At 41.8% G+C, this 26,866-nt stretch overlaps 1 protein-coding gene across 23 annotated transcripts in view; it reads right to left on the bottom strand.

The window, feature by feature from the left end:
- The window catches only part of Adam22 (ADAM metallopeptidase domain 22), a 229,000-nt gene that overhangs the window by 184,233 nt on the left and 17,901 nt on the right, over positions 1–26,866 (bottom strand). For all 23 annotated transcript variants that reach the window (XM_060373788.1, XM_060373789.1, XM_060373791.1 and 20 more), the window contains exon 3: positions 15,235–15,311. In XM_060373788.1, the coding sequence (XP_060229771.1) occupies positions 15,235–15,311 (77 nt within the window). The remainder of the gene's footprint in view (positions 1–15,234; positions 15,312–26,866) is intronic.

The raw sequence follows: 26,866 nt of genomic DNA, 5'->3' as shown, positions 1-26,866 counted from the left end.
TGAAAAAAAATCAGGGCTGCAGGGAGAAAAAAATGGTGGGGGGAGACATTCCAGTCTCAAGAAAGGGCTAATGGCTCAGCAGTTAAGATCACTTGCTGAGCTGTAGAGATGGCTCAGCGGTTAAGAGCAGTGGCTGCTCTTCCTTAAAGGTCCGGAGTTTAATTCCTAGCAACTGCATGGTGGTTCACAACCATCTACAGTGAGATCTGGTGCCCTCTTCTGGCCTGCAGGGACATATGCAGAATGAATATTATATAAATAAAAAAATCTTTTAAAAAAAAAAATTTCACTTGCTGATCTTGCAGGAGTCCCAGGTTCAGTTCCCAGAACCTGCATAGTGGCTGATAAGCATCTGCATGCAAGTCCAGTTCCAGGAAATCGGATGCCCTCTTCTGGCCTCCACAGGCACCAGACATGCACACAGTGCACAGACACACATGCGAGCAAAACACCCATCCACAACCATAAAGAAATCTTAAAAGACAGAAGAACAGAAGGAGATGTGCTGGCCTCATGAAAATGAGATCCTGAGAGGAAGAGAATAACGGGGGAACAGACAACTCAAGTGACAGCAAACATGACAGGTCTCCTCAGAAGAGCGTTGACCGAGGATGACATTAACCACTTCGACAGCTGCAGAAAAGCATCAGTTGTGACAAACTATAAGATTTCACACAAACGGGGGAGGGGTAGTTCAGAAACGTCCGTGATCAATAACACTACACCTTATCAATAATGTCCTCAGTTATTATGATAGTTTACTTTTGTTCCCTCTTGCTTGGGCATCTGGAATCTCTCTGGGAAGTTTGGTGAATATGAGTTCATGGTTTCAAATCATCATTTCAGTACACGCACACGCACACACACACTCCTACCTAGCCTGAAATATTTACTTTCAGAATCAATCTTTTCAGATTTCCTAGAAGCAGGAAATTTCTTTAAAAAAGTCATCTCAGTAGACAATGAAGGGGGCTAGACCCAGACAACACATCAGCATGGAATAGAAAAAAAACTATTCCTGGAGAAAAACTAAACCAGAGAAAAACTAACAACAGCCTTGAGTCATCGGGACAAAGGCGCTACATGGCGGAGAGCGCTAGCAGCTGAGTGAGGTGGGCTCCTTCGGGGATGCTTCTCTATTTGGCTGTGACTAACACCTTTTGGGGGGAAAGGAACTGAAAATGCCTGTTAGCTGGCCATGACACAGCTGAGAATGCACAGAAGTGCCCCTCTCTGCCATTTCAGGCTCTCTTAGGCTTGCTCTATTGTTTGGAGCTAAGCATGCTGAGGAACGTGCCCGAAATCTTTGTTACTTGAATTAAGGCCTTAAACTCGGCAGATTCAGTAGTGTACATCTTAAATCGAGCTTGCTCAGAAACATGCCTGCTCCTGAAGTACTTTCATCTATGTGAATATATTTATATATATGAAATGCATATATATTCGCTCCCTGAATAAAATCTCCTTGTCTTCTTTGTTTCCAAAGGGCACTGCTTGTGAAATAATCCGGCTCTCCTTACAGGCAGCAGGTGATAAACCTTCTTTCATCCTTTTATCTTTAGGTTGGACTTACTGGCGCCTCACAAACCCAGAGAGGAAACCATTGTGTCTAGCTGGCTACAGAGGCAGACACAGCGCACATGAAGGTCACAGCGAAGAAAGGAGCTAAACAAGGCCTAGAGTGGCCTGAAACTTAACTGACGTACATACTGAAATTCACGGCTCAGGCTGTGTCCACAGTCGTGCATCTGGAGGCTGAATTCCACAGTGTGCCAAAATCTGTTCTTGAGCACTGTGACATTTAATATTTCTACTCTGTGTATTTGTCTACTTATAGCAAAAGCTACGAAAAGAAGGGGGAAAAAACCAAAACAAGAAGTCACTGGACCTCACTGTAAGAATACACACTGGATTATCTGCCAGTGAATAGAGGTCAGCAAGAACCCCAGGGTTCCTTGTCAATGACTCACAAAGGGGTACATGCTTAGGATGCAAGGGTACTCATCTGAGCAGGTCTGCGGGATGAACTCCCCAGCGACAGTCCAAGCCACCAGTACATTCATTCTTCGAAGGCAACCTTTATCCAAACTTCTATATAGATCTCGCTGGCTTCCCCTCCAAGGACTGTCTTCCCATGCTTATCTCTCCAGAGCTCCAGAACCTGCACGGTGCAGAGATCTCTGTTCTCCCACCTGCCTTGGAAATAGGTGAACTCATCCTAGCTCCACAATAAGCTTGAAGGAGTAGCAACTAGTCTCCTGAGCTTCTTTTCCTTTTCCAAAGTTGCTTCAGTAGGAGGGATTGACTCCCACCTAATTCTAGGCAACATGATCGTTAAAAAGTTTTCCTATGCGTGATCTTGGCCGAAAGTCTGAGAGTAGGGCAGAATGTACAGGGCCTGCACAGGTCTAAGCCAGACAGGGTCCCAGCACTGACAGGAGGAAGTAGACAAAAATATCCCATCCCTAACCAAGAAGTAGTGGCAACTGACACCACTTGCAAAGAAAAAATTACTCCTGTGGGGTCTCACTGAATACACAAACCATACTTAAGGGCAGGCCCCATGCCCAGGTAGGAAACAGCCAACTAAATGGTATTTTTGTGAGCATTTTGTCTCATTTATTTGGGCATTTTTAAAAAAAAAATGTTATTTTTCTTCGCAATTTATTCATTATATATCCCAATTGAAGTCCCCTCCCTCAACTCCCCCAGTCCACCCTCCCTCCCTCTTTCCCCCATCCCCTTCCCCAGTCCACTGAAAGGGGAAGTTCTCCACTATTGCCATCTGCCCATAGCTTGTTAAGTCTCATCAGGACTGCTTGGATCCTCTTCCTCTGTGGCCTGGCAAGGCTGCATCATCAAGGGCAAGTGATCAAAGAGCAGTCAACTGAGTTCATGATAGAGGCAGCCCCTAATCCCCTCACTCAGAGATCCACATGGAGACTGAGCTGCCAATAGGCTACATCTGAGCAGGAGGTCCCTAGGGAGGATGCATAAATCTCTTTTAGAATGGCAAAAAGGATAGACACCAGAAGCAGTGGAAGAGAGGAAACAGGATGGAAGTCTACTATAGAGGTTCCTCTGAAAGGATTGACCCAACAGGGGATCAAAGCAGATGCTGAGACTCAGGGCCCAACTTTAGGCAGAACGTAGGGAGGGAGTCTTATAGAAGAAGAAAGAGGTAGAATTAGAGGAATGTGGAGGGGACAGGAGCCCCACAAGGAGACCAACAAAACTAAAAGATCTGAGTCCAGGGGGTCCTGCAGAGACTGATGCACCAATGGAGGACCATACATGGAGAGGGCCTAGACCCCCTGCTCAGATGTGGGCTTTTTTTTTTTTTTTTCAATTCTCAGCATTACCTTTTTTTAATTTATTTTTAAATTTATTACAATTTATTCACTTTATATCCCAGCTGTAGCCCCCTCCCTCGTCCCTTCCCTGTCCCCCCCAATCCCACCCTCTTTCCCTCTTCTCCACCATGCTCCTCCCCCAGTCTACTTATAGGGGAGGTCCTCTTCCCCTTCCATCTGAGCCTAGCTTATCAGGTCTCGTAAGGACTATCTGCATTGTTTTTCTCTGTGGCCTAGTAAGGCTTCACCCCCCTCAGGGGGAAGTGATCAAAGATCTAGCCACTGAGTTCAGGTCAGAGACAGTCCCTGTTCCCCTTACTAGGGTACCCACTTGGATACTGAGCTGCCATGGGCTACATCTGTGCAGGGGTTCTAGGTTATCTCCATGAACAGTCCTTGGTTGGAGTATCAGTCTCAGAAGAGACCCCTTGGGCCCAGATTTCTTGGTTCTGTTGCTCTCCTTGTGGTGCTCCTGTTTCCTCTAGGTCTTTCTATCTCCCCTTCTTTCATAAGATTCCCTGCACTCTGCCCAAAGTTTGGCTATGAGTCTCAGCATCTGCTTTGACACACTGCTGGGTAGAGTCTTTCAGAGGCCCTCTGTGATAGGCTCCTGTCCTGTTCCCTGTTTTCTCCCTCTTCTGATATCCATTCATTTGCCTTTCTAATGAGGATAATCATACTAAAATCTGTACACCTAAAGAACCTAAGCAAGAAGGAGGACCCTGGGTGGGCATTTATTTTTAATCTTACCGGTCTCTTCCTTGTATACTATGTCTTCCAAATTTGTGTTTTTATGGGGTTTGTCTGTATATATGTCTCACTGTATGTGGGTTTTTTTCTGCTTTTTCTTTGTAGATTGTTATGTTGTTGTTATTATTGTTTTTATTTCAATTCTTTGCCTGTTTTGTTTCTAAAAGAGAGAGAGACAGAAGGCATGGAATTGGATGGGTGAGGAGGATTGGGAAGAGATAAGGATGGGGAAAATGTAATCAGAATATATTGTATGAAAATTCCCTGCCTCAACCTCCCTAGTAGGATTAGAAGTATGTGCCTCTAAGTCCACTTCAGGCATTAATACTTCATCTCTGAGAGCTTGGAGTGATTTCTCACAGTGATTCTAACACACTGCCTCCCAACCCTCTGCACCTCCCTGAACTTTATACAAACATTTCCTCTGATTAAAAAAAAAAAAAAAAAAAGTCCTAGATAAATCTAACACAACTTAAAACCCATGTAAGGAAAAATCTGTTTTTTGCAAGACTTGACCAGAAATCTTTTATCAAGCAAAACTTCTTTTCTCCGGGGTTAATGTCACTATGACCATAGATTTTGTACTTTGCACTGCACAGTACCTATTTCCATAGTCCAGAATGACTTGAACATAAGGATAACTTCTCTAATCTGAAATGAACCTGAATACAGATCTCTGATCAAATGTTACAGTCATGAAGGAAAAGGCATCAAACTGTTCACTCGTGGGTTTCAAGAGTGTTGAAAGAATAGTCCCTCCTGGAGAATAGTTAGTAAAAACTTCATTCTTTGGAATTGTAGTATTTCTTTAAAGCCCCAGTAATCACCACTTGGTTTCCACTTATGGTTAGCCATGATGGCATCCTAAGTGGACTTGTATCTGGGATCATGAGGTCGCAGGCCATGAGTGATATACACAAACCAATCTTTCCAAAGGCTGAAATACTTGTGCTATGATTCAGGCTGACTCAAGGTTTAAATAACAAAAAGAAACAGCAATGGCTGTTGTCTCACTCTTCTTACATAATAAGATGATGGTGATATGCAATTGAAATAGCAAGAAGAAGGTAAAGCTTCGTTATAAACTAGTCACCATAAAAATCTAGAAGCCCATTTTTAGTAAAACATCGACCCAGCTGTCCCAGAAAGTAAAGTCTCTGTTGCTGTGCCAGAGCTAAGAAGGACTTAACCACGAATAGTGCCATGTTGAAAGAACATGGGACCCTAGTGGGCACCTATACTATGTTAGCTGGGACCATGTGAGGCTTTCAGGAAATAAGCCATACAGTTGAATATAAATATTACTGAAATAAAAACTCCCAAGTCCATTCTACCATCAAGGTTTTAAAGGGGGGGGGGGAACAAACGTAGTTTGGGAATAGGGTGTAGGGGTGATTTAAAAAAAAAACTTGAAAGAAAATCATTGAAATGATTATCATATATTCCTTTTCTGAAAAAAAAATGGCCAATAGTTCACACTCATTGGACAGGAGTGTACAATGCATCTGTCATACTAGCTTTCATTGACTGGAAAGGTATGTTGATATGTGAGAAAATACACATATCCATGGTATATGATTGGAGACTGATATATAAAATAATGAGAAAAATACTTCTGAGACAAACAGCAACCACCTCCACGAAACAGCATCGCTTGTACTAAGCACACACCTTGTACCTTACTCTAAAACCCAACAATAACTAAAAAGAAAATAGAGTTATTTCAACAGAGATCTTCTATTTTAAAACTGTTTCATTCATCCAATGTATTTTGTTTCATTCTGGAGAGCAGTTTGGTTCAGTTTTGGCTTTGGTTACACATTAATAATTTTTTTTTTTTGAGACAAAGTCTAACTTTGCCAATGCTGGCACTGACCACACCAGATCAGCTGATCCTCCCTCCTTAGTTGCCCAAACAAATGGGAATACTGTGTGCTCCAATACAGGCCACTGTCCATGCAACACCTTAGCAGCCATATCACGAAATTAAGTTACAGTGACTCTAAGAAAGTCAATGAATTGTATCTAATAAAGTCCCTGTCACCATCTGTCCTATCACTGCTAGAGAATGTGCAAGAGTCAGTCATTTGGCATCTTGCTGAAAGACACAGTGAGCGCTGATGATACAGTATTCGCTATGTCCCCTACTCACTGCAAAAACTGAAAAGAACATCAATTCTGCAAAAGCCATTTAACTGCAATGCAGGTTTCACTGTTGCACACTAAAAGTACTGACTGAAGCCGGGCATGGTGGTGCATGACTGTAATCCTACTCAGGTGTGCACTCAGGAAGGCACAGTCAGATGGATCACTGTGAGTTCGAGGCCAGCCTGGTCTACAAAGCGAGTCCAGGACAGCCAAGGTTACGCAGAGAAACCTGTCTCGAAAAAACAAAACAAAACAAAACAAAACAAAAAAAGTACTGACTGAATCAACCAAATACATTTTCAATTTATCTAATAAATGTGTAATGCCAAAGTATATATAGCAATATTTCAAACATAAAAATAGCACCTCTATGATATTTTTCTTGAAAACCTACCCAGTCTTGCTTTTATTAGATGCTTCTGTATTTTATTTACAAATTTAAATAATATGCTATAACCTCCAGATTTTCCTATTAATCAAAAAGAGAAGGTAATGCTAAAAACATCTATAAGTAATAGCTGAATTTTCTTTTTATGAGCATATATTACATATATATATACTCTGATGTATATATATATACACTATACCATATATTATGACATATATATCATAGTAGTATAAACTAATAGGCTTTGTATGGCATTCCTATAGATGATTATAGAGGCAGAGTCTCTGGTTGGATAACCCAGGCAGATTTAAATTTGTAACTCACAATTCTCTTACCCCAGTTTCCTGAGTGCTAGAATTATATTCATGTGCCATTACTATAGACACCACGGCCTTATTTTTAATAACTAACAAGAAAACAGAAAGTTTACACGAACCAGTTATACAAACGTGTCTAAAGTCCAGGTCTATACGCAGCCTCAAAGCCTTGTCCTCATACATGAAGTCTGTGTTCATCACCCTGTAAAAGGCTATAGTCCCAATGCCTCTAGGCCTCATCCAACTTATTCCATCAGCAACTACTTCCCAGGTCTTAGCTTGAGTGTTTTGTGTCCGGTGTCTGTGGGTCACTCTCTGGCTCACTAGCAGGCATGTCCAATGGTCTTTCCAGTACCTCCATTCCGATTATCTTTGTTCTGGGCTTTGAAGCCAAAGGTAGTCCCAATAACAACTAAGCCACCCTGGGTGAGTTCACAATTTAAAGCTACAACCTCTCCACATGATAATGATGATGATGGTGGCAAGAAGGAAGAAGATAATAATGATAAAAACAGGCCAGCAATGCAGTACTATGATCCCACCATTCAGGATGTAACAGGAGATTTTGTGGGAAGTTTGAAGCTAGCTAGGATTCAAATCAAAACCCTGTTTGAAAAGAACAACAACAAACAAAAAAAAGAAAAAAAAGAAAAGAAAACCAAGCAAAGAAGAAATGAAATATGCTTCAGCTAAAGGCTAAATAATGAGTTCCTTAGGGTAGTCTATCAGGATACTTTTACCCTATAAAAGTTTGAAAAGCTAAATATATATTTCCAAGGAAAGGTTTCATTATGAATCAAGGGAACATAATAAGATCGTAGCCATTAAAAATACAGACCTCTCTTCAGACTTGAAACAGGCCTGATACCAAAAATCAAAGCTTTTGCAACTGTCCATACTAGACATAGCATTCACAGAAAGAAACACCTGTCATACCACAACTAAAATCTCAAAAGTCCAAAGAAAAGCAGTTTATCATCTTCTCTAGCAATTAAACAAGAAAAATACTATATGACCTGACAATTTCACTTTTAGATATATACTCAAAAGAAAACTATAAAGTTGTACATGAAAATGTCCAAAAGAACATTATTCATAACAGCTTAAAAATGGGAGGAGATCTAAATGCTAAAGATCAAGTGAACGAATACATGTAAGGTAATATAATAGTGTAACTCAGGAATATAAAGATGAACTACACATAGATACACCACATACAGAGAGAGAGAGAGAGAGAGAGAGAGAGAGAGAGAGAGAGAGAGAGAGAGAGAGAGCGGAGCACACAAACCCCACACAAACACATGCAAAAACCACCAAAAATCTGGAATGAACTACAGACACATGCTACATCCTCTATGAAGTTCATATGCCTGCCAACTAAAAGAAGTCAGGCAGAGAACTCATTCGTATATACAAGAAGCAGCCATATATAAAGACAAAGTAAAGTGGGTATTGTCTAGGAACTAGAGACAGGACGAATTAAATCTAAGAGAAGAAAGAAATCTTATTTGAGGAATTTGGATGTTTTTTACAACTAATTTGCAGTAGCTGGGCAGGGAGAGACACCTGTGATCCCTGCACTCAGTAGGTTTGGGAAGGAAGATCACAAGTTAGAGACCAGCCAGGACTACAGAGCAAGTTCTATAGCAGCCCTGTCTCAAAAATAAAACAAAAACAAAAAAAGCTTGATTAACAGTGAAGTTACTTTAAAATAATAAATAAAGTTATTTTAAAAATCACTGAATAGTACATATAAAATGAGCAAATTTTGTGAGCAGTGAAATACACCTGAAGATAATCATTACACTCTAGGAATGTACCTCTGTTATCTGTTACAGTAAGTGGTGCTGTGATAACTAGCCCTGGTAAATAAATAATCCCATCCCGCTTAACAGTGACTACTACAGATATCCCTGTTACTCAAAGATCTGAGGCACCCACTATATCACCAAACAAGATGATTTAGAACTAAATGCAGACATATTTACACTTACTTATTTTGGCACAAATATTTAAAGTAATATATACATCTGTGTGTGCGTGCACATGTATACACACACACACATACATGTATATATGTAACTATGTGACACATTTCATTGTCTTTGTGTTTATCCTGAGCACTCAGGGAAAAGATTTTTTTTTTTTGAATCAAGGTTTCTCCTTGATCTCATTGTATGATCCAGCCTGGCTTTTCACTCCTGGTCTTCCTGTCTCCACACCTCAAGTGCTGAGGTTTCAGGCATCCTTCACCAGTTCCAGGTCTCTGGGGTCCTTTTTAAGATTTAAAGACTTGATAAGTACATTTTGGTGTTTTATTGGTGTATTGGGTTTTTTACCTTGTTTTTTATTTTTTTTTCCGAGTCATCCTGCATATAAAGGATCAATAAATAGCTGCTATCAAGCCCTGTGTCTCAGTTTGCTTTCTATTGCTGTGATGAGACCCTGACCTAAACCAACTTGAGGAGGAAAGGGTTTATTTGGCTTACCCTTTCGTGTCACACTCCATCACTGAAGGAGGTCAGTGTAAGAACTGAAGCAGAGGCCTTGGAGAAACACTGCTTAGGGGCTTTTCTCTGTGGCTTGCTCAACTTCCTTCTATCACTCAAGAACACACGTCCAAGAGTGGCACTGCCCACAGTTGACTGACCCACCCCACCTCAAACGCCCTACACAGATTCCCGCAGACCAGTCTCTGAGACACAATTCCTCAGTCGAGGTTTCCTCTTCATGGTGTCTTTAGTTTGGGTCAAGTTGACAAAACCTAACCAGCATACCCTGTGTTCAATGAATAAGTCTTAGGGGCATCACTTTAAAATGTCTAAAATATAGAAAACCTGAATCTGAGTTATCACAAGCCATTGAGGAATGGAGTCAATAATGCAGCAAAGCATAAGGAAATCACTAATCCACTCTGTCTGTTGTCTAAGAGGCCCCCAGATATTTTTGCTCCTTTCCCTTTCATAACCTCACTTAATAACACCCTTGGCTCACCTGTTTGAAGGTCTTACACTATCCTTCCTTCTCTCAGACACGCTAAGCTTATTCTGAGCTTTCACTGTTGCTCCTTCTGCTCGGGGCTCCTTACAGTTAAACATCACCCTTCTTGGCGATGGTATGTGCCAACAGTAACTGTTACCCATCACCTTCACCCCCACACCGGGTACTCCACCAACAATAAAGCCACTCTCCGATATTACGCTACTGGACAAGTTTCTTGTCTTTCTGGCCGGAAGGCAGGTTTCCCGAGAATAAGGAAAGTGCTTATCTCCATGTCGTCTCCAAAGCCCTCAGGTTCCAAACCAATTCTCAGCACTGCCCAGGAGATTATGTGTGTATATATGTATGTATATATGCATGTCTATATGGTTATGCATATGTCTGTGTACATATACCTGTGCATACATGTTTGTGTGTCTATGTAAAGTGAAAATAAGAATATTAAATTATTCGACACAGATTTGTCCTCTACACAATGAACATATGAATAAATATTCAAATAATGAATTAGGAGATCAAAATATTTATTTACAGATTTACTAATAACAGTGAAAGGTTTGCTATTTATTATCATCATATAACATCATTTAATTATACTCTTATCTCATCATTTTTTTATCATCTGCATTAACCACTTTATAAGTGGAGCACAATCAAACAAATGAGGAAACAAATGAGGACTTGCAGAGCTAGCTTTTGGTCCCAACTGAATTCCTATCCTGTCTTTTATCTACCAGTACTCCTATTTTTTTTTTTCTAGAAATTCAAGGCCCCAGCAGAAAGAAGGGTGACTAATTGGCAGATGATTCCCCTAAATAAAAGATAAGACTGAACTTGCCCATTTGACCAGAATCTGCCCTTGCTCCTGTACCACCCCCATCCCCAACTGTCTCCAGGATACCTCCTATTCCACATGGTCAGCTCATCTCCTGAGTCTTGGGTGTCAAACACCACAGTGAAAATGGAAATAGAAAGGTTGGAATAAGGATCACAGAGTAAGGGAGAAAGTATTTTGATGCTATTGAAATAAGAAGAGGGGGAAACGCATAATAAAGAAAGAAATAAAAACCACTCTGCATCTTGGTCCCTCCTAGATCTGAAAGCTGTGCAGGAGAATCCCTTCCAAAAGCAAGGACTTCAAAAAATGAGCTCTTTCTAAAGACCTTGCATGATTGCCATTCCAACAGAACCCATCACTCTATGGCATTTGCTTCTCTGTGGTCTGTAGATAGAGGGGTGGTTTCAGGACAGGTGACCTGTCATAAAATGCTCAGGGAGTTGAAAAGAAATCTTTCCTGCTATTCTTGCACTGCTCCAAGGCATTTAATTATGCACTCATTAAATAACAGCAGAGTAATTTACAGGAAGAGACTTGGCCTGCACTGCTCAGATAATATGGTTAGATGTCTTTATTGAGCCCTCTTCTTTCTAAGGAATGTTTCACAGTAAAATGCTATACCCTTTCCTGACCTCTGGAAGGTCCAGTTTAGCCTCAGGACCAACAGTAGCAGAGCAGGCCATATATTGGTGTTATTAATGTATCTGTCCTAAAGAGTGAAATTTCACAGCCATGACCCATGAAAGAAGCTGCTTTCCACCCTTTGTAATTCTGACAAAACAGGGACTACCTGTGCTTCTTGCTCTTAGCCTTTCTGTATTTTCAAAACCCTTCTGCACAACTACAACCCAAAGGTGGAATGAACTGTTACATAATCTGGTTACAGATAATCGGGATTACTAAATATTTTGAAGGAATGCTACATAATGATTCTTTTCCTTTGATTACAATCTAAAAATAACTATTATTGGATCTCTTCTGCAACTGATAGCCTGTTACACATTTTTCTCTAGTAAAAGAAAAGCTGTTTTTTTTTTGGGGGGGAGGGGTTGCTTCAGGAAAGACGAGTCCAAAGCTTTTAAAGCACATATTTGATTTCTACTTTCCTTCTTCCTAAACCAACAGAGCCTCAGTAGTGAGACAAACTAAAGCCATTGAAGTCACAAAATTGCAAAAGAAAAAGACTATGTAAAAATGAGATATAAAAAAGTATATCACATTATGGTGGTTTTTTAAAGCATAGAAAAAGAGCTACTAACACACCTTATACCCCACTACATAGATACCTGCACATTCATGTCCACTGTTGTTCTATTCACAGATACCTAGAGAATGAAATCAGCCTATACATCTAAAAAGATGAACGGATAAGAAAATATGTAGCACATGCACACAATAAAATATTACTAGGTTGTAAAGAAAAATTAAATCATAAAATGTGCATAAATAGATGGATCTAGAAAAAAAAAAGTGTACCAAATAAGGTGACTCAGGTCCAGGAAGATATACGCTGTTGTCTCTCATATGCGGATCCTGTTTTCAAATCTTCTCTTTCATGTGTCTAACTCGGAGCACAAGTGGAAGCCAGGAACCTAGAGGCCTTTGGGAGGGTGCTTTACAAGAGGGGAGGTAGAGGGGAGGTGGGAGATTATAGGTAAAACTAAAATTGGAACGTTGGATACTCAGGAAGAAAGAGAGGCAGCAGAAGTATGAGGAAAGCGGAAGTTGGGGGAGAACTAAGCCAGAGGACGGTGGATAAAAAACTCCATACAAGTCCACTTTCTCACAACACATCTAGAAGATAATAGCTGGAGGGATAGGAGGAGACATGTGAAATTAAAAATGACCGGAGGGTGGATAATCCTGGGAGTTAGTGAGTTAAATGGGGTTGAAGGCAGGGGACAGGGAGAAGAGCAGTGTGGAGTGGGTGAAGCAAAACAAAGGATATACGGAAAAGTCTATGAAAACCTATCCATTAGTAAGCTAGCTTCAAAACACAACTTAAAAAACAAAGAGCTTAAAATGGAATACCCTGCCTTTAATAAAAGTTGCAGTGCAAGGCATGGGATGCCTCCCTACAAGTTGTCGGTCAGAGAGACCCCAGCAACCTGAAAAACAGCACAGACTATTGTCATTGCCCTTACTATCATTTAATTGTGCTCTTATCCTCATGACTTATGAGGGTTTGCTGGGTGGTAAGATCCTACTGACGAAAACAACAATCTACAGAAAAAAAACAATCAAAACATGACTAAGAAATTTCCTTCTTGATGACCAGCTTCCAGAGGGCTGTAAGGTGCTACACAGACTGACGGGGAAGAAAACACACCAGTGGTCTTACACAGTACCGCACTCTGAACTCTGCAGCACCAACCTCGCAGGCAAGATGTGCCCAGTTGTGCAATAGTGGCACAGCCGTTATGGGGTCGGTAAAAACTTTCTGGCTGGATTTCATTAAATGAAATTTATTTTCTGTATTCCCAGTCCAAAGCTAGGAGGCAACTGGCTCTATACAGAACCCTGTACTGTTATTTTCTTAAATGGCCATGCTGTTAAAGTGCTTTCTAAATATTTGTGCTTATGTGTCCATACCCATAGACCCTGGCTGCTCTTAACTTTGGTCCTAGACGCTTCTTTTTCAGTGGTCAGCAGTCAATGGAGAAATACATAACTGGTCAAAGTGCCGAGGATACTTTTAGAATATCCTTAAACAGGTTATCTACATTAACATACTCCACCTATACATGCACACACACACACACACACACACACACACACACACACACACACTCAGGGAATGTCCTGGGAGATGAGGCTGAAAAGATGTAGAAGCTGAAGAATGGGGAAGAATGCTGTGAGACGCTGTCTTCTAGACTCTGGTGGTGTGAATAATAGCCCCCACAAGCTCATGTATAGAATGCTTAGTCACCAGAGAATCTGAGAAAGATTAGAAAGATTATGAGCATGCTTGCATGCTGCGGTGCATAGCATGACGATCACTGAATAACCTCTAAAACTGTAAGCCAGCCCCAACTAAATGCTTTCTTTTTATAGGTGTTACCTTGGTCACGATGTCTCTTCACAGAAGTGACTGAGGTATAGACGTTTCACAGCTATCGCACTCATGAAATCACGGCAGCTGGTAGTTACTTGCATAAGTCCCGCGAAAGGTCAAGCCAGCCAACATGCCAGCAGAGGTAGTGTGGGTGACTACTGAGTAGTTACTGATAGGTAGTAATTGCTGACGGACAAACAATCATTTTGAGATGTGGCCACAGGTAGGATTCCTGTGTTCCAGTGGATAGCCCCATGCCCATACCTGAACAGTACTAAATGGATTTAGCAGGCAATTTGAGACACAGACAGACAGACAAAGAAGTTGGGAAAAGAATGTGTTGAGGTGATATAAGAAATATAAAGGGAGTTGGTGTGGAATAACAGAGTAAACATGAATATTTCATTGTATATATGTATGAAATTCAAGAATAAAGAAATATTTTAAAAGGAAATAGCTACCTGCCAACTATAATTATTATAGATCTCAGCCCAAGAAGAAAAAGTGCCAATATCTCTTTTAAAATCTACTTTCCTCAGCTATGGGGGGGGGGTGCACACCTGTAATCCCAGCACTCAGGGAGGCAGAGGCAGGCATATCTCTGTGAGTTCAAGGCCAACCTAGTCTACAAAGTGAGTCCAGGAGAAACCTTGTTTTGAAAAACAAAACAAAAAGAATACATATATATATATTACATATATATAATATATATGCACACTTTTCTGTCAGTATTGTAAGTTTCTTATTTGTGTTGTGATAAATATGGCCATCTGTGTTTCTTCCTCAGAAAATGACAGTTTTCACACACAGAAATCTGAGCAAGTTGGGCAAAATGTACATAAATAAATACCCCTTTAGTGAACAATTTCTCTCTCTCTCTCTCTCTCTCTCTCTCTCTCTCTCTCTCTCTCTCCCTCTCTCTCTCTCTCTCTCACTCTCCCTCCCTCTCCCTCTCAGAGTGGCTGGTAAAATGGCTCAGCAGGAGTTCAGCAGGCAAAGGTCCCTGCCACCATGCCTGAAGATCTGATTTCAGTTACTGGATAAGAACCAATTTCTGCTAGTTGTCCTTTGACCTCCACACCCATCTGCACAAACTGAACCCATGTACACATGAACATGTACACATTTAAGCACACATGAGCGAGGGACTTTTACTGTCTTAGGTATATTTTCATAACCTATCACTCACAGGAAGGTCAGGTCACACATATTCTTATAATACAAAATGCTGACAGAACTCCTGCCTTCCGTGATATATCTGTACAAGTTACCTGTCAAAGCCGTTCAATTTCTAACGCACATTTATTTCCTATTGCTACCAGCAGTCGCGCCTAGACGTCACTAGACAGCGCAATTAAGGTGGAGACAACTCAGCAAACACTTACTGGTTCAGCCGGACATCAAGAACGAACGACGTGCCGAAGGCATCCACCTGGAAGCTCGCCTTGTCCACGTGAGTCAGCTGCAGTAACAGAAAGGCAAAGCGTGTTTACTAGTCAGCGTGGTGGTCAGATGTGAGCATTGCTTATGCTTGTTCTCAAAGGCTCACAGTATCACAAATGAGAAAGCAGTCCAACAAGGAAAGGTGACAGCGTATTCAAACAAAACTTTGTGCCTTCTGGGAGGCCAAGCATTCACCCATCCAAAATTAATTACCTTCCAATCAAGGGGGCAAGGGCTCTACTTTGCTGCTTCATCTCAAGTCATGAAACACTGCATAGCCACCTTTACTTCATTAAACATATTCTCTAGTCTATGAGCAGCTCTTTTAAAATTTGGCTTTTTGTCTTTGAAAAGGAAACTGTGCTCCACTGAAGAATGAGATAATACAGCAAATATTATCTATTTACAAAGAAGACATTTAAACCAAAATTTATTTTTAAAAAAAATACTTCTTCATCAAACTTCTAATGTATACTTTTAAAATAGTGTTACGGATCCTACTTTGTGAAACCTGATTTCACAGAAGCTGCCATATCTTCCGAGGAGCAAACTTAAGCCTTTATACACACTGAGGGTGACCTCCTCCGAAAGTTTCTACGACAAAAATAACCAGTGTTTACTGTGCCATCCTATGAACTCTGCCAACCAACAGGAGCTCTACATACAATATCCAAAGCAGTAGGCTATGAACTACCAGATAGTTGCTGTTGTTATTGTTCTATTTAGATATATGCTCATGTGGTCTTGGTTTCTACATTTTCTAAAACAAGTGCCTAATTTCCTAAAATAAGTATGTACCATTGCTATCATGAGGAGAAACAACAGACACTGTTTTAGAGCTAAACCCACCTCAGCAGCCTCGTGCAGAAACGAGGCTGATGGTGGTGCCGATTCGTGAGAACCAGCACCATAAGAAGGGGCATCAAGGGGCCGCAGCCAGCCCTGGACTTCACATTCAGTACACTCAGGACTGGTTGAATACTGTCAATAATAAGACTTTCTGGAGCAGCAAGATGATTCTATTGAACAGTATTGGAAAGTGCGTGGCGTGGAGAAGCCTGCACAGTGGTTGCTAAAACTCCAGTCCTCCTCTCACCTGGAAGGAGCCGCGTTCAGAAACCGTTAGCCTCCTCAGAGGGCCAGACCTAAGCCCTCCTGCTTTTCTCAGCTAATTCCAGCTACCACCAAGCCCTGGCTGTTAACTAACCACCAAGCCCTGGCTTCCTTTCTTTTTCCAGAGTCCTTGAAGGCACACCTTACCACAACTGCTTGCTCTGTCAAAGATCCTTGCTGAAAACCCAACATGAGTTGCACATTTTCTGCATACCAAAGGCTCCCCGTGCTGTCCCTACATGTCAAGATGCCCCACGATTGCCTGCCCACCCAGGCTAAGCATGGTGCTCCCAGGCCCACGAGCACCTCCCTACACCCTATCCACACTGACTTCCTTCATGTACTCTGACTTCCTTCATGTAATTCAAAAGAACATTTCGACAAACCTTAGTCACTACTTCTACTAAGCTTCTCTACGCCAGACCCCAAACCTTGGGGGTTCCCTGAAAACAATCCTATCTGAATTTCAGGACTCAGGTCAGTACCCCTGCCCCCTACAAACTGCCGCAGAGGCCCTAATTGAAGACCACAGACCAGGTGACTTCAACAGCAGAGATTTCCTTATTCCCAGTTCTAGAGGACAGATGTCCACGGGCAAAGTTTGGCAGGCTCTGTTTCTCCTAAGGCCTCTTCATGGCCTCACCACACCCTCACACAGTCTCAGAGTCTTGCCCTCTTCTTCCGAGGATAGGAGCGCTCTTGGATTAGGAACCCCCAGCCCAATAACCTCATCTAACCTCCATCTCCTCTTTTAAAGCCCTGTCTTCACGTACAGCCATGCTGGAGGTGACAGCTCCAGTACGTGAGTTCTCAGGGAGCACAATTCAGTCCACAACACTCCTCTCCCAGAAAGGCGTCCGTCTCTCTCCTCGCTGCAGGTCGGGATGATTTCAGAGACCAGATGCTGACCAGCATCAGGAACTTACTCAGTGATTCCTGAGTGGCTCTCGGGAGGGCCGTCTTATTAATCACCTGGATGCACAAGTAGACAGCGATACAACTACAAATCACCTGCTCATGAGATGCAGTCTCCCCACTTAGGCCCGCTAGCTCTTACTGCCATGTCAACAGATAGTTCACTTTCTGCCTAAAAGCTCTTTGAGTTTCCTAAAGCACCAAGAAAGCCCTACTTACCAGAACTGATGTCTCAGTTAAAATGAACCTTTCCCCCTCCATTCTTCCCAGGCCCCAGAACGACTATAACAGCCTTTCTCTCAGTCTCCTTTTTTCTCTCAGTCTCCTTTAAATCTTTCTAATTGACACTGTGGACAGGCTACATCAGGATGCTGGCTCAGATCATAAATAATGATTATTTATACTAATAATGCTACCATCATTTTTAATAAATTATTTACTGCTTTCATTAAATCTAATTCTTTTTTTCCTTTTTAATTAATATATGATAATTGCATATCTGCATAAGGTACAGTGTAATATTTCAAAACACTTATAAAATTATATCAGGGTAATTAGCATTTCCATTTCCTCATCATTTCATGGAACCTCTGAGCTCTTCTCTTCTAATTTTTCATAAAATATCTAAGAGCTAACTGGGAACTACCATCACCCTATAGTGCAATAGAATGCTCCAACCTCAGCTTACCTCACTTAACATAATGTCCTCCAGTACCATTTTTTTAATTCTTTCTTCGGTTCCTTTTTATATTAGCTCTTTTTATTTTTTTAATTTTATTTTATAGGCCTCAGTCAGGTCCCAAGAGACGCTTAAATTCAAAGGAAATATAAGGAAAGCCTATTTTAATGACGGTTCAGTTTTTTTAAAGTGTGTGTTACTTAATACAATTCTAACGTAAGGTGGTTGTCACAGACTATATTCAGAATGAGCAACTGAACGAACTTCTCTGACAGCGCAGTAAGTGCTGGAAAGGAGTTAGATGGGCGATGCGTCTGCTCAACCTGCTCACTGCAGGGAGACAGAAAGTGAATTGATAATTAGACAAAAAGTGAGTTTGGAAAATACAATCACCCTTGTCTTTTGTTTTTTGTTGTCTTTTGTTTTTTGTTGTTTTTTTTTTCTTTTAATTTACAATCACCCTTTTAAGAGTTAATAAAATTAGGCAATGTGGCCCAAACAACCAGGATGCATGGGGGTTTTAAGGTGGTCTTGGAAGACCTTTCTGAGGCAGTGACTTCAGTGAGGCAACAGCAAACACTGGAAGGCAACTAGCAGAAGGTCCACACCCTCGTCCCAGGACTGTGAACACATTGCCTTACCCCAGCATGGGAGATTGTGCAAAGCAGTGGTTGAGTCTAGGGCTTAATGGGGAGACTCTCCTGAATCACGAGAGCGGGTTTTTACAAAAGGGAGGCGAGACAGCAGCTTTTACAAAAGGGAGGCAAGAAGGCCACAGAGATCTGGTGATGAAAGTAGAGAGCAGGATAACATGAGGTTGGGGCGATGATCAGGAAATACCAGCAGCCTCCAGAAACTAGGAGAAAAAAAAAAAAAAACAAAAAACAAGGAACAAATTGCCCCTAAAGACCTCCAAAAGGTTGAGCCATCAGGATAGGTCAGTGGTTAGGGTACGTGCTGCCAAGCTTGATGACCTAAGTAGAATCCCTGGGACATGGCAGGAGGAGAGCCCATCAAGTTATCCTCTGACCTCTGTGTACACTTAAAAAATGGTTTGAGAAGAAACTCCTCCCAAAGGAACACAGTCTGGACAACGCTTTCCAGTTAGCTTTATAAGATTCCCCCCAGAACTATAAGACTGTGTTATTTTTTATTGTTTTAGAGCACTACGTTTTGAGTAACGCGTTATAACCACAATAAGGAGTTGATAGATGCGGGGTCCCTCGCACTGCTTTTGAATGGTTAGAAGACCAGCTACAATATGTCCATTGAACCAGTGTTACACAACCACAGCAGCAGGACCAACCCCTGGGAGATCACAAGGACCAAGTTCTCCATGCAGGTCTTGAGGGACTACTAGCATATTTTGTGTTGCTATAACAAAACACGCCGCTGGGTAATGGGTAAAAATACGGATTGACATTGCTCACAATTCTGATGGATGAAAGGTCCAAACAGCCAGACACCTGTGTCCTTAAGAAGGACCCCTGACTGCATGTGAAGTGACAAAACTGGAAAGGAAGCAGCAATATGCAGAAGAGGCCAAAGGTACTCACTTTATTAAAAAAAAAAAAAAAAAAAAAAAAAAAACACTTTCTGAGCAGAGGGTCTAGCCCCTGCTCAGATGTAGCCAATTGGCAGCTCGGTCTCCACGTGGATCTCCAAGTGAGGGGAGAAGGGGCTATCATGAACTCGGTTGACTACTCTTTGATCACTTGTCCCTGGTGATGCAGCCTTGCCGGGCCACAGAGGAGAGATTCCAGGCAGTCCTGATGAAACTTGATAAGCTATGGGCAGATGGCAATGGTGGAGAACTCCCATTTCAGTGGACTAGGGGAAGCAGATAGGAGGGAATAGGGAGGGAATGGGACTCAGGGGAGTTGAGGGAGAGGGCTTCAATTAGGATATATAATAAATAAATTGTGAAAATATTTAAAAAAAAAAACAGTTCTAAAAACAAAAACCTACTTTCATGTATCTGGCATGATGGCATATGTCTTTAATCCCAATACTTGAGAACTAACTCATGAACTAACTGACTAATCAGAGAGGGCCTGCATGAATGTGACCACACTATCCTTACAACCTAATTGTCCCCCACCAGGCCCTACATTGCAAAGATTCCACCAATTCTGCACTACCATTGCTGGGACCCTACTTCCGGCTCATGAACCTTAGAGAAAGACAACCAAACCTCACCCAACTACAACACCAACAAACCGAACCTGCAGGAATATGATGCAAGCATAACATCTCTGCATTCTGTGTGGTGTTCTAGCCTTCAAGAGCTGACTTCCTCTGCCTGGCATAGCAGCAACCCAAAGAGAAGAAACAGGGACTTCCTTAGGTTGCACTGCAGATGCAATACATTAAGTAGAATTACACCGGACTCCTATAGTATTAACAGCCCCACGATTTAACTCATCAGTATTAATATGAGGCAGGATCATCCTCAGCTTTAACCTTAAACCTTGCTTTCTAACATTGAGAGAAAACAAAGCATTTGACGAGAGAAAACTAGTACAATACTTTCCGTAGGGAGGAGGCAGGAGCCAATGTATACCATCAACTTATTAATTTTATGTTGAAGATGAAAGTTAGGAGTTGCAGAAGCCCTGCGTGTGGCTCAGGGGATAAATGCACTCTTCCCATGAGCAAGGTTCTGAGCTCAATCCCCAGCATGCCCTCCCCACCTAAAAGGAGGAGGAGGAAAAGAAGAAGGAGAAGGAGAAAAGGAGAAGGAAAGTCAAAACAATGTTGACTATCCAAGTGATATTTGAGAAATAAAATTTTATAAATTGCATTTCAAATTATTATATAAGAACAAATTTAGGGGTTTTTTGGGGGGGGGGCTAGGGATTGAATCAGGGCTCTGCACAAGCTGGGCAGAAGTCTTCCACCTAAATCCCCAAATAATAGGATTTTGTGGTTGTTGTTGTGTGGGTGGTGGTTTTTTCAAGACAGGGTTTCTCTGTGTAACCTTAGGTGTCCTGGACTCACTTTGTAGATGAGGCTGGCCTCGAACTCACAGAGACCCACCTGCCTCTGCCTCCCACACTGCTGGGATTACAGGCATGCGCCATCACCCCCAGCTGGATTCTTTTATCTTAGAAAGAGGAAGAATGAGGCAATATTAGGCAAAAGCCATTTCCAAGTTCAGCGGTTGGTGGCAGGCCAGGCATCTGGCTGTCGCCCGGTGGCTTGGAGGTGCGTGAAGGTTCGCATGATTTCTGGTGAGTGACAATTATGACAGAAACATCTTTAGAGACATGACAATGCTCTGAGCTGCATTTTTTTCAGAGGCTATAAAAAGAAAATCAAACATGAAAAATAAGCTTTGGATTTCTGGTTTCAGAATTCTGTTTTCATGAGGAAAGTCAGTAATTACCTCATTTGACACAAGAAACGCATCTAAGGCCAATCTAATTACAAGTTTAGAAACTGAAAATTAGTTAAAAATATAAATGGATATCCATCCATTTCTCAATGAATAGATGGTATAGGTGTGACTAACAATGTATAGAAGTTGTGAAACAAGAGGTGCAGAGGAAAAATGCAATATTTTTAAACTATCCAGATGGCAAGACATCTTAATAAGTCAGTATAATTACATAAGGTTGATTTTAATTTCTAATTTAAAAACTGAATCACAAAACTGTAGGACCTGAGGAACTTGATATGATCTCCAGATTGAGACCTGTTTATTATTCACAAAAACGTCTGAAACTTAAATATGAAATTAATAACACCGTGTTCCCTATAAATTCAGCTTCTTGGCAGACTGTCCTTTTCTGTTGACACCTTCTAGAGTCAGCAAACCGGAGCCAACCAACATATGCCAGAAGTTAAAATTTAATTTTTCAAGATTGCCGCATTAGCAACTTTTTTAAAAAAGTAAACTGACACTACCATATGTGATAAAATGAGAACTTTGACAGACACGAAGGTCCCTAAGTAACTTCAACCTGAAAACAGTCAATGACTAGTGACGGCCTGGGAAGATTACCAACCAAGTGGTATTATGCAACGTAATTGTAAAAGTACTTCACATTATTAAAAAGGAGAATTTAAGTATGCAACAGAACCTTTAGCTCTTCTTGTTTCCTGAATACTCTGTAACTTGATTGCCAACACAGATGGGATTCCTGGAAATCTAGTATCCTCAGCTTAATAAAAGAAAAACTACCAATAGCAAGTAACATTTGTATGTGTTAGCCTTATTGTGACATCATAAAAAATAGCCTCTCCTTAACCTTATTCATTGCACCATTGCCTCATGTAAACTTCTGTCAGAAGCCTGAGACGAAAAACTCAGATTCACCAAAATGCTATTCTTTTGTGGCCATATGAGTCAGAATAGCCAGGCCGCTAAGATATAAGGCCTTTCTTATATGCAAGATATAATGCTGTTCTTCTTGTGAAGACCTGTGCTGCAAAGAGTGAGCAAGGAGAGTATGTGAACACAATATTCATGAGATATAAATGATATTATTCATATTTCTGTATTGATGACTCGCTGATAAATACAGCTCTCTTTTCTGTCTGACCAACTCAATCACACCCATAGTTTTCGCAAGCTCTCTTACATACCACATCTAATTTATACATTATCGTTAACCGAAAGATTCTTTAAATTCAGCCGTCTGCGTTACTATTGCAAAAATCAAAACAGTGCCTGGCAGTAGGTCACTTAGCACAAATGACATAAAGATTCAGCAACAACAAAACAAAATATGATCTCAAGAATGAACTTTATAGAGGGTGTGAGTGGGTAGGCTGGTGAGTGCCAGTGTAGTGAGCAAGTATATGGTGGACAGAGAAGCGGAACTGTTGACGCACTATGAAGAGAGTCAGAACTGGCAACACAAAGGTGGTGAGGAACAACCTGATGTGAGCAGCCTGTGCTGCTACCTGAGGCTACGTCTGGGTCCATGGCCCTGCCATAGCAGGAGTCTGTGTCTATGTCCGTGGCCCCTGTGACCTCTGTGGTCTGCGCTGCCTCCTGGGGCCATGCTGATATCTGAGAGCTGAACTGAGCCAGCCCTGCTCCTGGCCTCCTTGGTGTGGGAGAGCTGGTCCTGATGATGTAGAAGAAAAAGCTGGCCCCAACTTTTGCCAGCCTTGAGGTGGATTAGCCTCCATCCAGAGCGCTGGTCCCAATGGCATGAGTGAGAGAGAGATGGCCCCGCCCCTCGCCTGAACAGCTCAGGAGAACTGGCCCCTGCTGGCTTGGGCACTGGAAATCTGGCAGACTGACCAACTCAGCTACCATCCAGGCCCAGATCCAGGGCTTTGAGTTGGCACATCCCACCACCTACCAGCCTGAAGGAGCTGGTCCTGCAGAATCAAAGCTGCAAGATCACCATGACAAAGGGCAACAGCAGGATATCCAGGAGGAGACTCAGTGAGGATCCAATATTGATGGTGTAGCAGAAGCCAGAGGTCTTGAACCAGACCGATGACTCCTTGTAATGAACGTTTGCAAGTAAAGCTGTTTGGGCAAAACAGCGACACAATGATGCAGCTTGTCCAGTGAAATGTGGTTCTTGTTTTTTGTTCACTTTTTATTTATTTTGTTTGTTTTCCTTTGGGTAAGAGGTTGCAATTGTGAAAGGCAGATATGGAGGGACAGGGAGATGAGCAGGCTTGGGGTACATGATGTGAAATTCACAAAGAATCAATAAAAAGTGAAAGAAAAAAAAAGAATGGATGACCTTAAAGGAGCTAATCTGGGTTGAAATCCTGGCTCTTTCATTTACAAGTGAATAAACTGGAACAAGTCTTTTGGAGTCTCTGACCTAAAAGTGTTCCACCTCTGAAAGAGCAGAAGCACTAATGCACACTGTGTGGACTTGTTACAAGTCAGTGGGTCCATTTAGTCTTTAAAGTTTTGACCAAACAGAAGCCATGGGGATACAAAGGTGAGTGAGATGTGATCCTGGCACCCTCTCTCCCCACCCCCTGCAAAAAAAAAAAATCTCACAATCAAAAAACCTACTAAATGACTGCATACTATGTGTTTGTGCCATAACAGTGTGAGCTACAGCAGCAGCCCTCCCTCTGCAGGGGAGCCTGGGATCACTTGGTGGTCCTCAGACTAAGAAAACAGGACAAACGTACACGTAAGAAGACCAACAAAGGTTCAAAAATCAGGTACACACAGCACAAGGAAGTCACGAGGAGTGCTGGAATGTAGTGAGACCGAGTGAGGAATCAGTTGTGGACGGTCAGGCAGGCTTGGAGCGACCTCTCAACAGGGGCTGCATGCCGCTTGCTCATGAGGAAAACTCCTAACTGCACCAAAGCTTACGCTGTGGACCCTGAGATTCCAGTTTGTTCGGTCTACGGTGAACCCTGGGGTGACAAATCTTTGACAGTGGCACCATGTGAGTCTCAGGTACAGCCAGAGAGAAAGTCAGAATTCTACACTAGTCTTAAGACATGCACTGTTTATCCTACGAGCACTAAGAAATGGATGTGGAAGTCATCGTGGTAATAGAAATTCAGTGCACAGAATTTCCCATCCCTTTCCTTTACTATTTACAAACAACAACAAAAGTTCACCATTGAACACTGATGGTCCACATCTACTTACTGATTTCCTAAATGAAAGTTTTTTTGTTTTCTCAAAATAGAGTCTCACTGTCTATCTCTAACTGGATTTTGTACTTGCTATATAGTCCAGGGCAACTTCAAATTCACAGCAATATCTCTGCTTCAGCCTCCATGTTGATTACAGGTGTGTACCAACACATTCAACTCAAGCGTTTCTTACAAGTAAAATGTATGTTCTTCTGAAAATTCTCCACGTAAACCTTGTTGAGTTCAACCAACACAAAAGAGGTTCTCAAGTTTGTATTTAAGGAAGAAAAGAAAAAGGGAAAAGGGAAACTGGCCACATTATCGGGTCACATGAGGAACTCTGATAAATAACATGGAACCTCCAATCTTTGCCTTTTTTTTTTTTTTCAAAAAAAAAAAAAAAAAAAAGAACCAAGACCAAGGTTATTGAAAGTCTACTTTGTAGAGATGTTTCTTAAAACCACTTAGCTCCTTTTTCTTTATTTTGACTTTTCCTTTCTCCTCCTTGCTTTCCAACTCAAACTTCAGTTCTTGTTGACTCTATTTAATGGGGACTTTCTTTTTTACAACTGATATAAAGATAATGTATTTTTGGGTTTTCTACCGAAGGACAAAAGTTATGTTGTATAAATGTTGAATAAGAGAAAGATGCACATGGCATATACTCACTCATATAGACGTATAACATAGGATAAACCTACTAAAACCTGTACATCTAAAGACACTAATCAAGAGAGAGGACCCTTACTAAAATGCTCAATCCCCATCCTGAAAGGCAAAGAAGATGGACCTCAGAAGAAGAAGACAGGAAACAACCTAGGAACCTGCCACAGAGGGCCTTTGAAAGGCTCTACCCTGCAGACTATCAAAGCAGATGCTGAGACTTAAGGCCAACTGTTGGGCAACGTGCAGGGAATCTTATTTAAGAAGTGGAAAATAGTAAGATCTGGAGAGGACAGGAACCCCACAAGGACAGCAACAGAACCAGAACATTTGAACTCAGGGGTCTTCCCAGAGACTCATACTCCAACCAAGTACCATGCATGGAGATAACCTAGAACCCCTGCACAGATGTAGTCCATGGCAGCTTAGTGTCCAAGTGGGTTACATAGTAATGGGAAGAGGGACTGCCTCTGACATAATCTGATTGGCCTGTTCTTTGATCACCTCCCCCTGAGGAGAGAGCAGCCTTACCAGGCCACAGAAGATGACAATGCAGCCATTCCTGATGTGATCTGATAGACTAAGATCAGAAGGAAGGAGAGGAGGACCTCCCCTATCAGTGGACTTGGGGAGGGGCATACGTGAAGAAGGGGGAGGGAGGATGGGACCAGGAGGGGAAGAGGGAGGGCCTTATGGGGGGATACAAAGTGAATAAACTGTAATTAATAAAAATAAATAAATTTAAAAAAAAGATGACTTCTCAAGAGGCATTCCCTGCATCTGCCTTGCTGAGTTTCCCGTTCTGAGGGTGTTGCCAGCTCTGAACTCCGTGACTTTCTGAATAGTGGTCCTTTTTCTCCAGTGGCCCCTGTTCCAATAAGCAGGAGGCAGAGACTGTGCTGACCAGTGCTGGCACCCGCTCCCATTTTCTCATCTCCATTCAGGAAGCCAGGCAGCCTCATTACCTATTTATGCTTCGGCTATCTTCTGATAAATCAGTGTCTCAATCATCCTAGCCATTAGCCGCCCATTACCAGACCTTTAATTTCAGGCCTGAGCAAAAATGCTTACTCACATAATCCTGAAGGTCAGAGATGACGTTTAAGATACTTAGTAGCCTGGGAACAACACAACCAATCTATAGTTACACTGGGCTGTAATTAAATCTGCCTGTAAAGAGCCCCAAGAAAACCAGCAGACAAAATCCCTCAGGTGAATGAGGAATGGAAACTGTTGTTCTTCCTCAGTGCAGCAAAGACCCGAAAGAAGACCTGTGGGCTGGGAGCAATCTCCAGCCCACAGTAGGCTTGACATTTGATTTAGAATGGAGTCAGGAAAGCTTCCTACCTTCCACCTTCTTTTCACATATGAGAACTGAAAACAGCCATAATTATAATGTTGTGAGAGAAACTTGAAAGGTTGAGTTTACAGTGAAAAGACTTGCTACAGAGAACAATGCAACTAGTGAAAGCTAAATAAAGACAGAGGAAAAATCAGAGGAAGAAACATGAGTGAGCAGTGAAGCTATCACACTCTAAAATGAATAATTAGTCACTGAGCACTGAAGCCAGTCATTTCAAAAGCAAATCTGCAAATAAGAGTTGTATATGTCAGCTAATTCA

The sequence above is a fragment of the Meriones unguiculatus genome, chromosome 21 (genome assembly GCF_030254825.1).
Source record: "Meriones unguiculatus strain TT.TT164.6M chromosome 21, Bangor_MerUng_6.1, whole genome shotgun sequence".
NCBI lineage: Eukaryota > Metazoa > Chordata > Mammalia > Rodentia > Muridae > Meriones > Meriones unguiculatus.
This window is presented reverse-complemented; position numbering and strand designations above follow the sequence as displayed.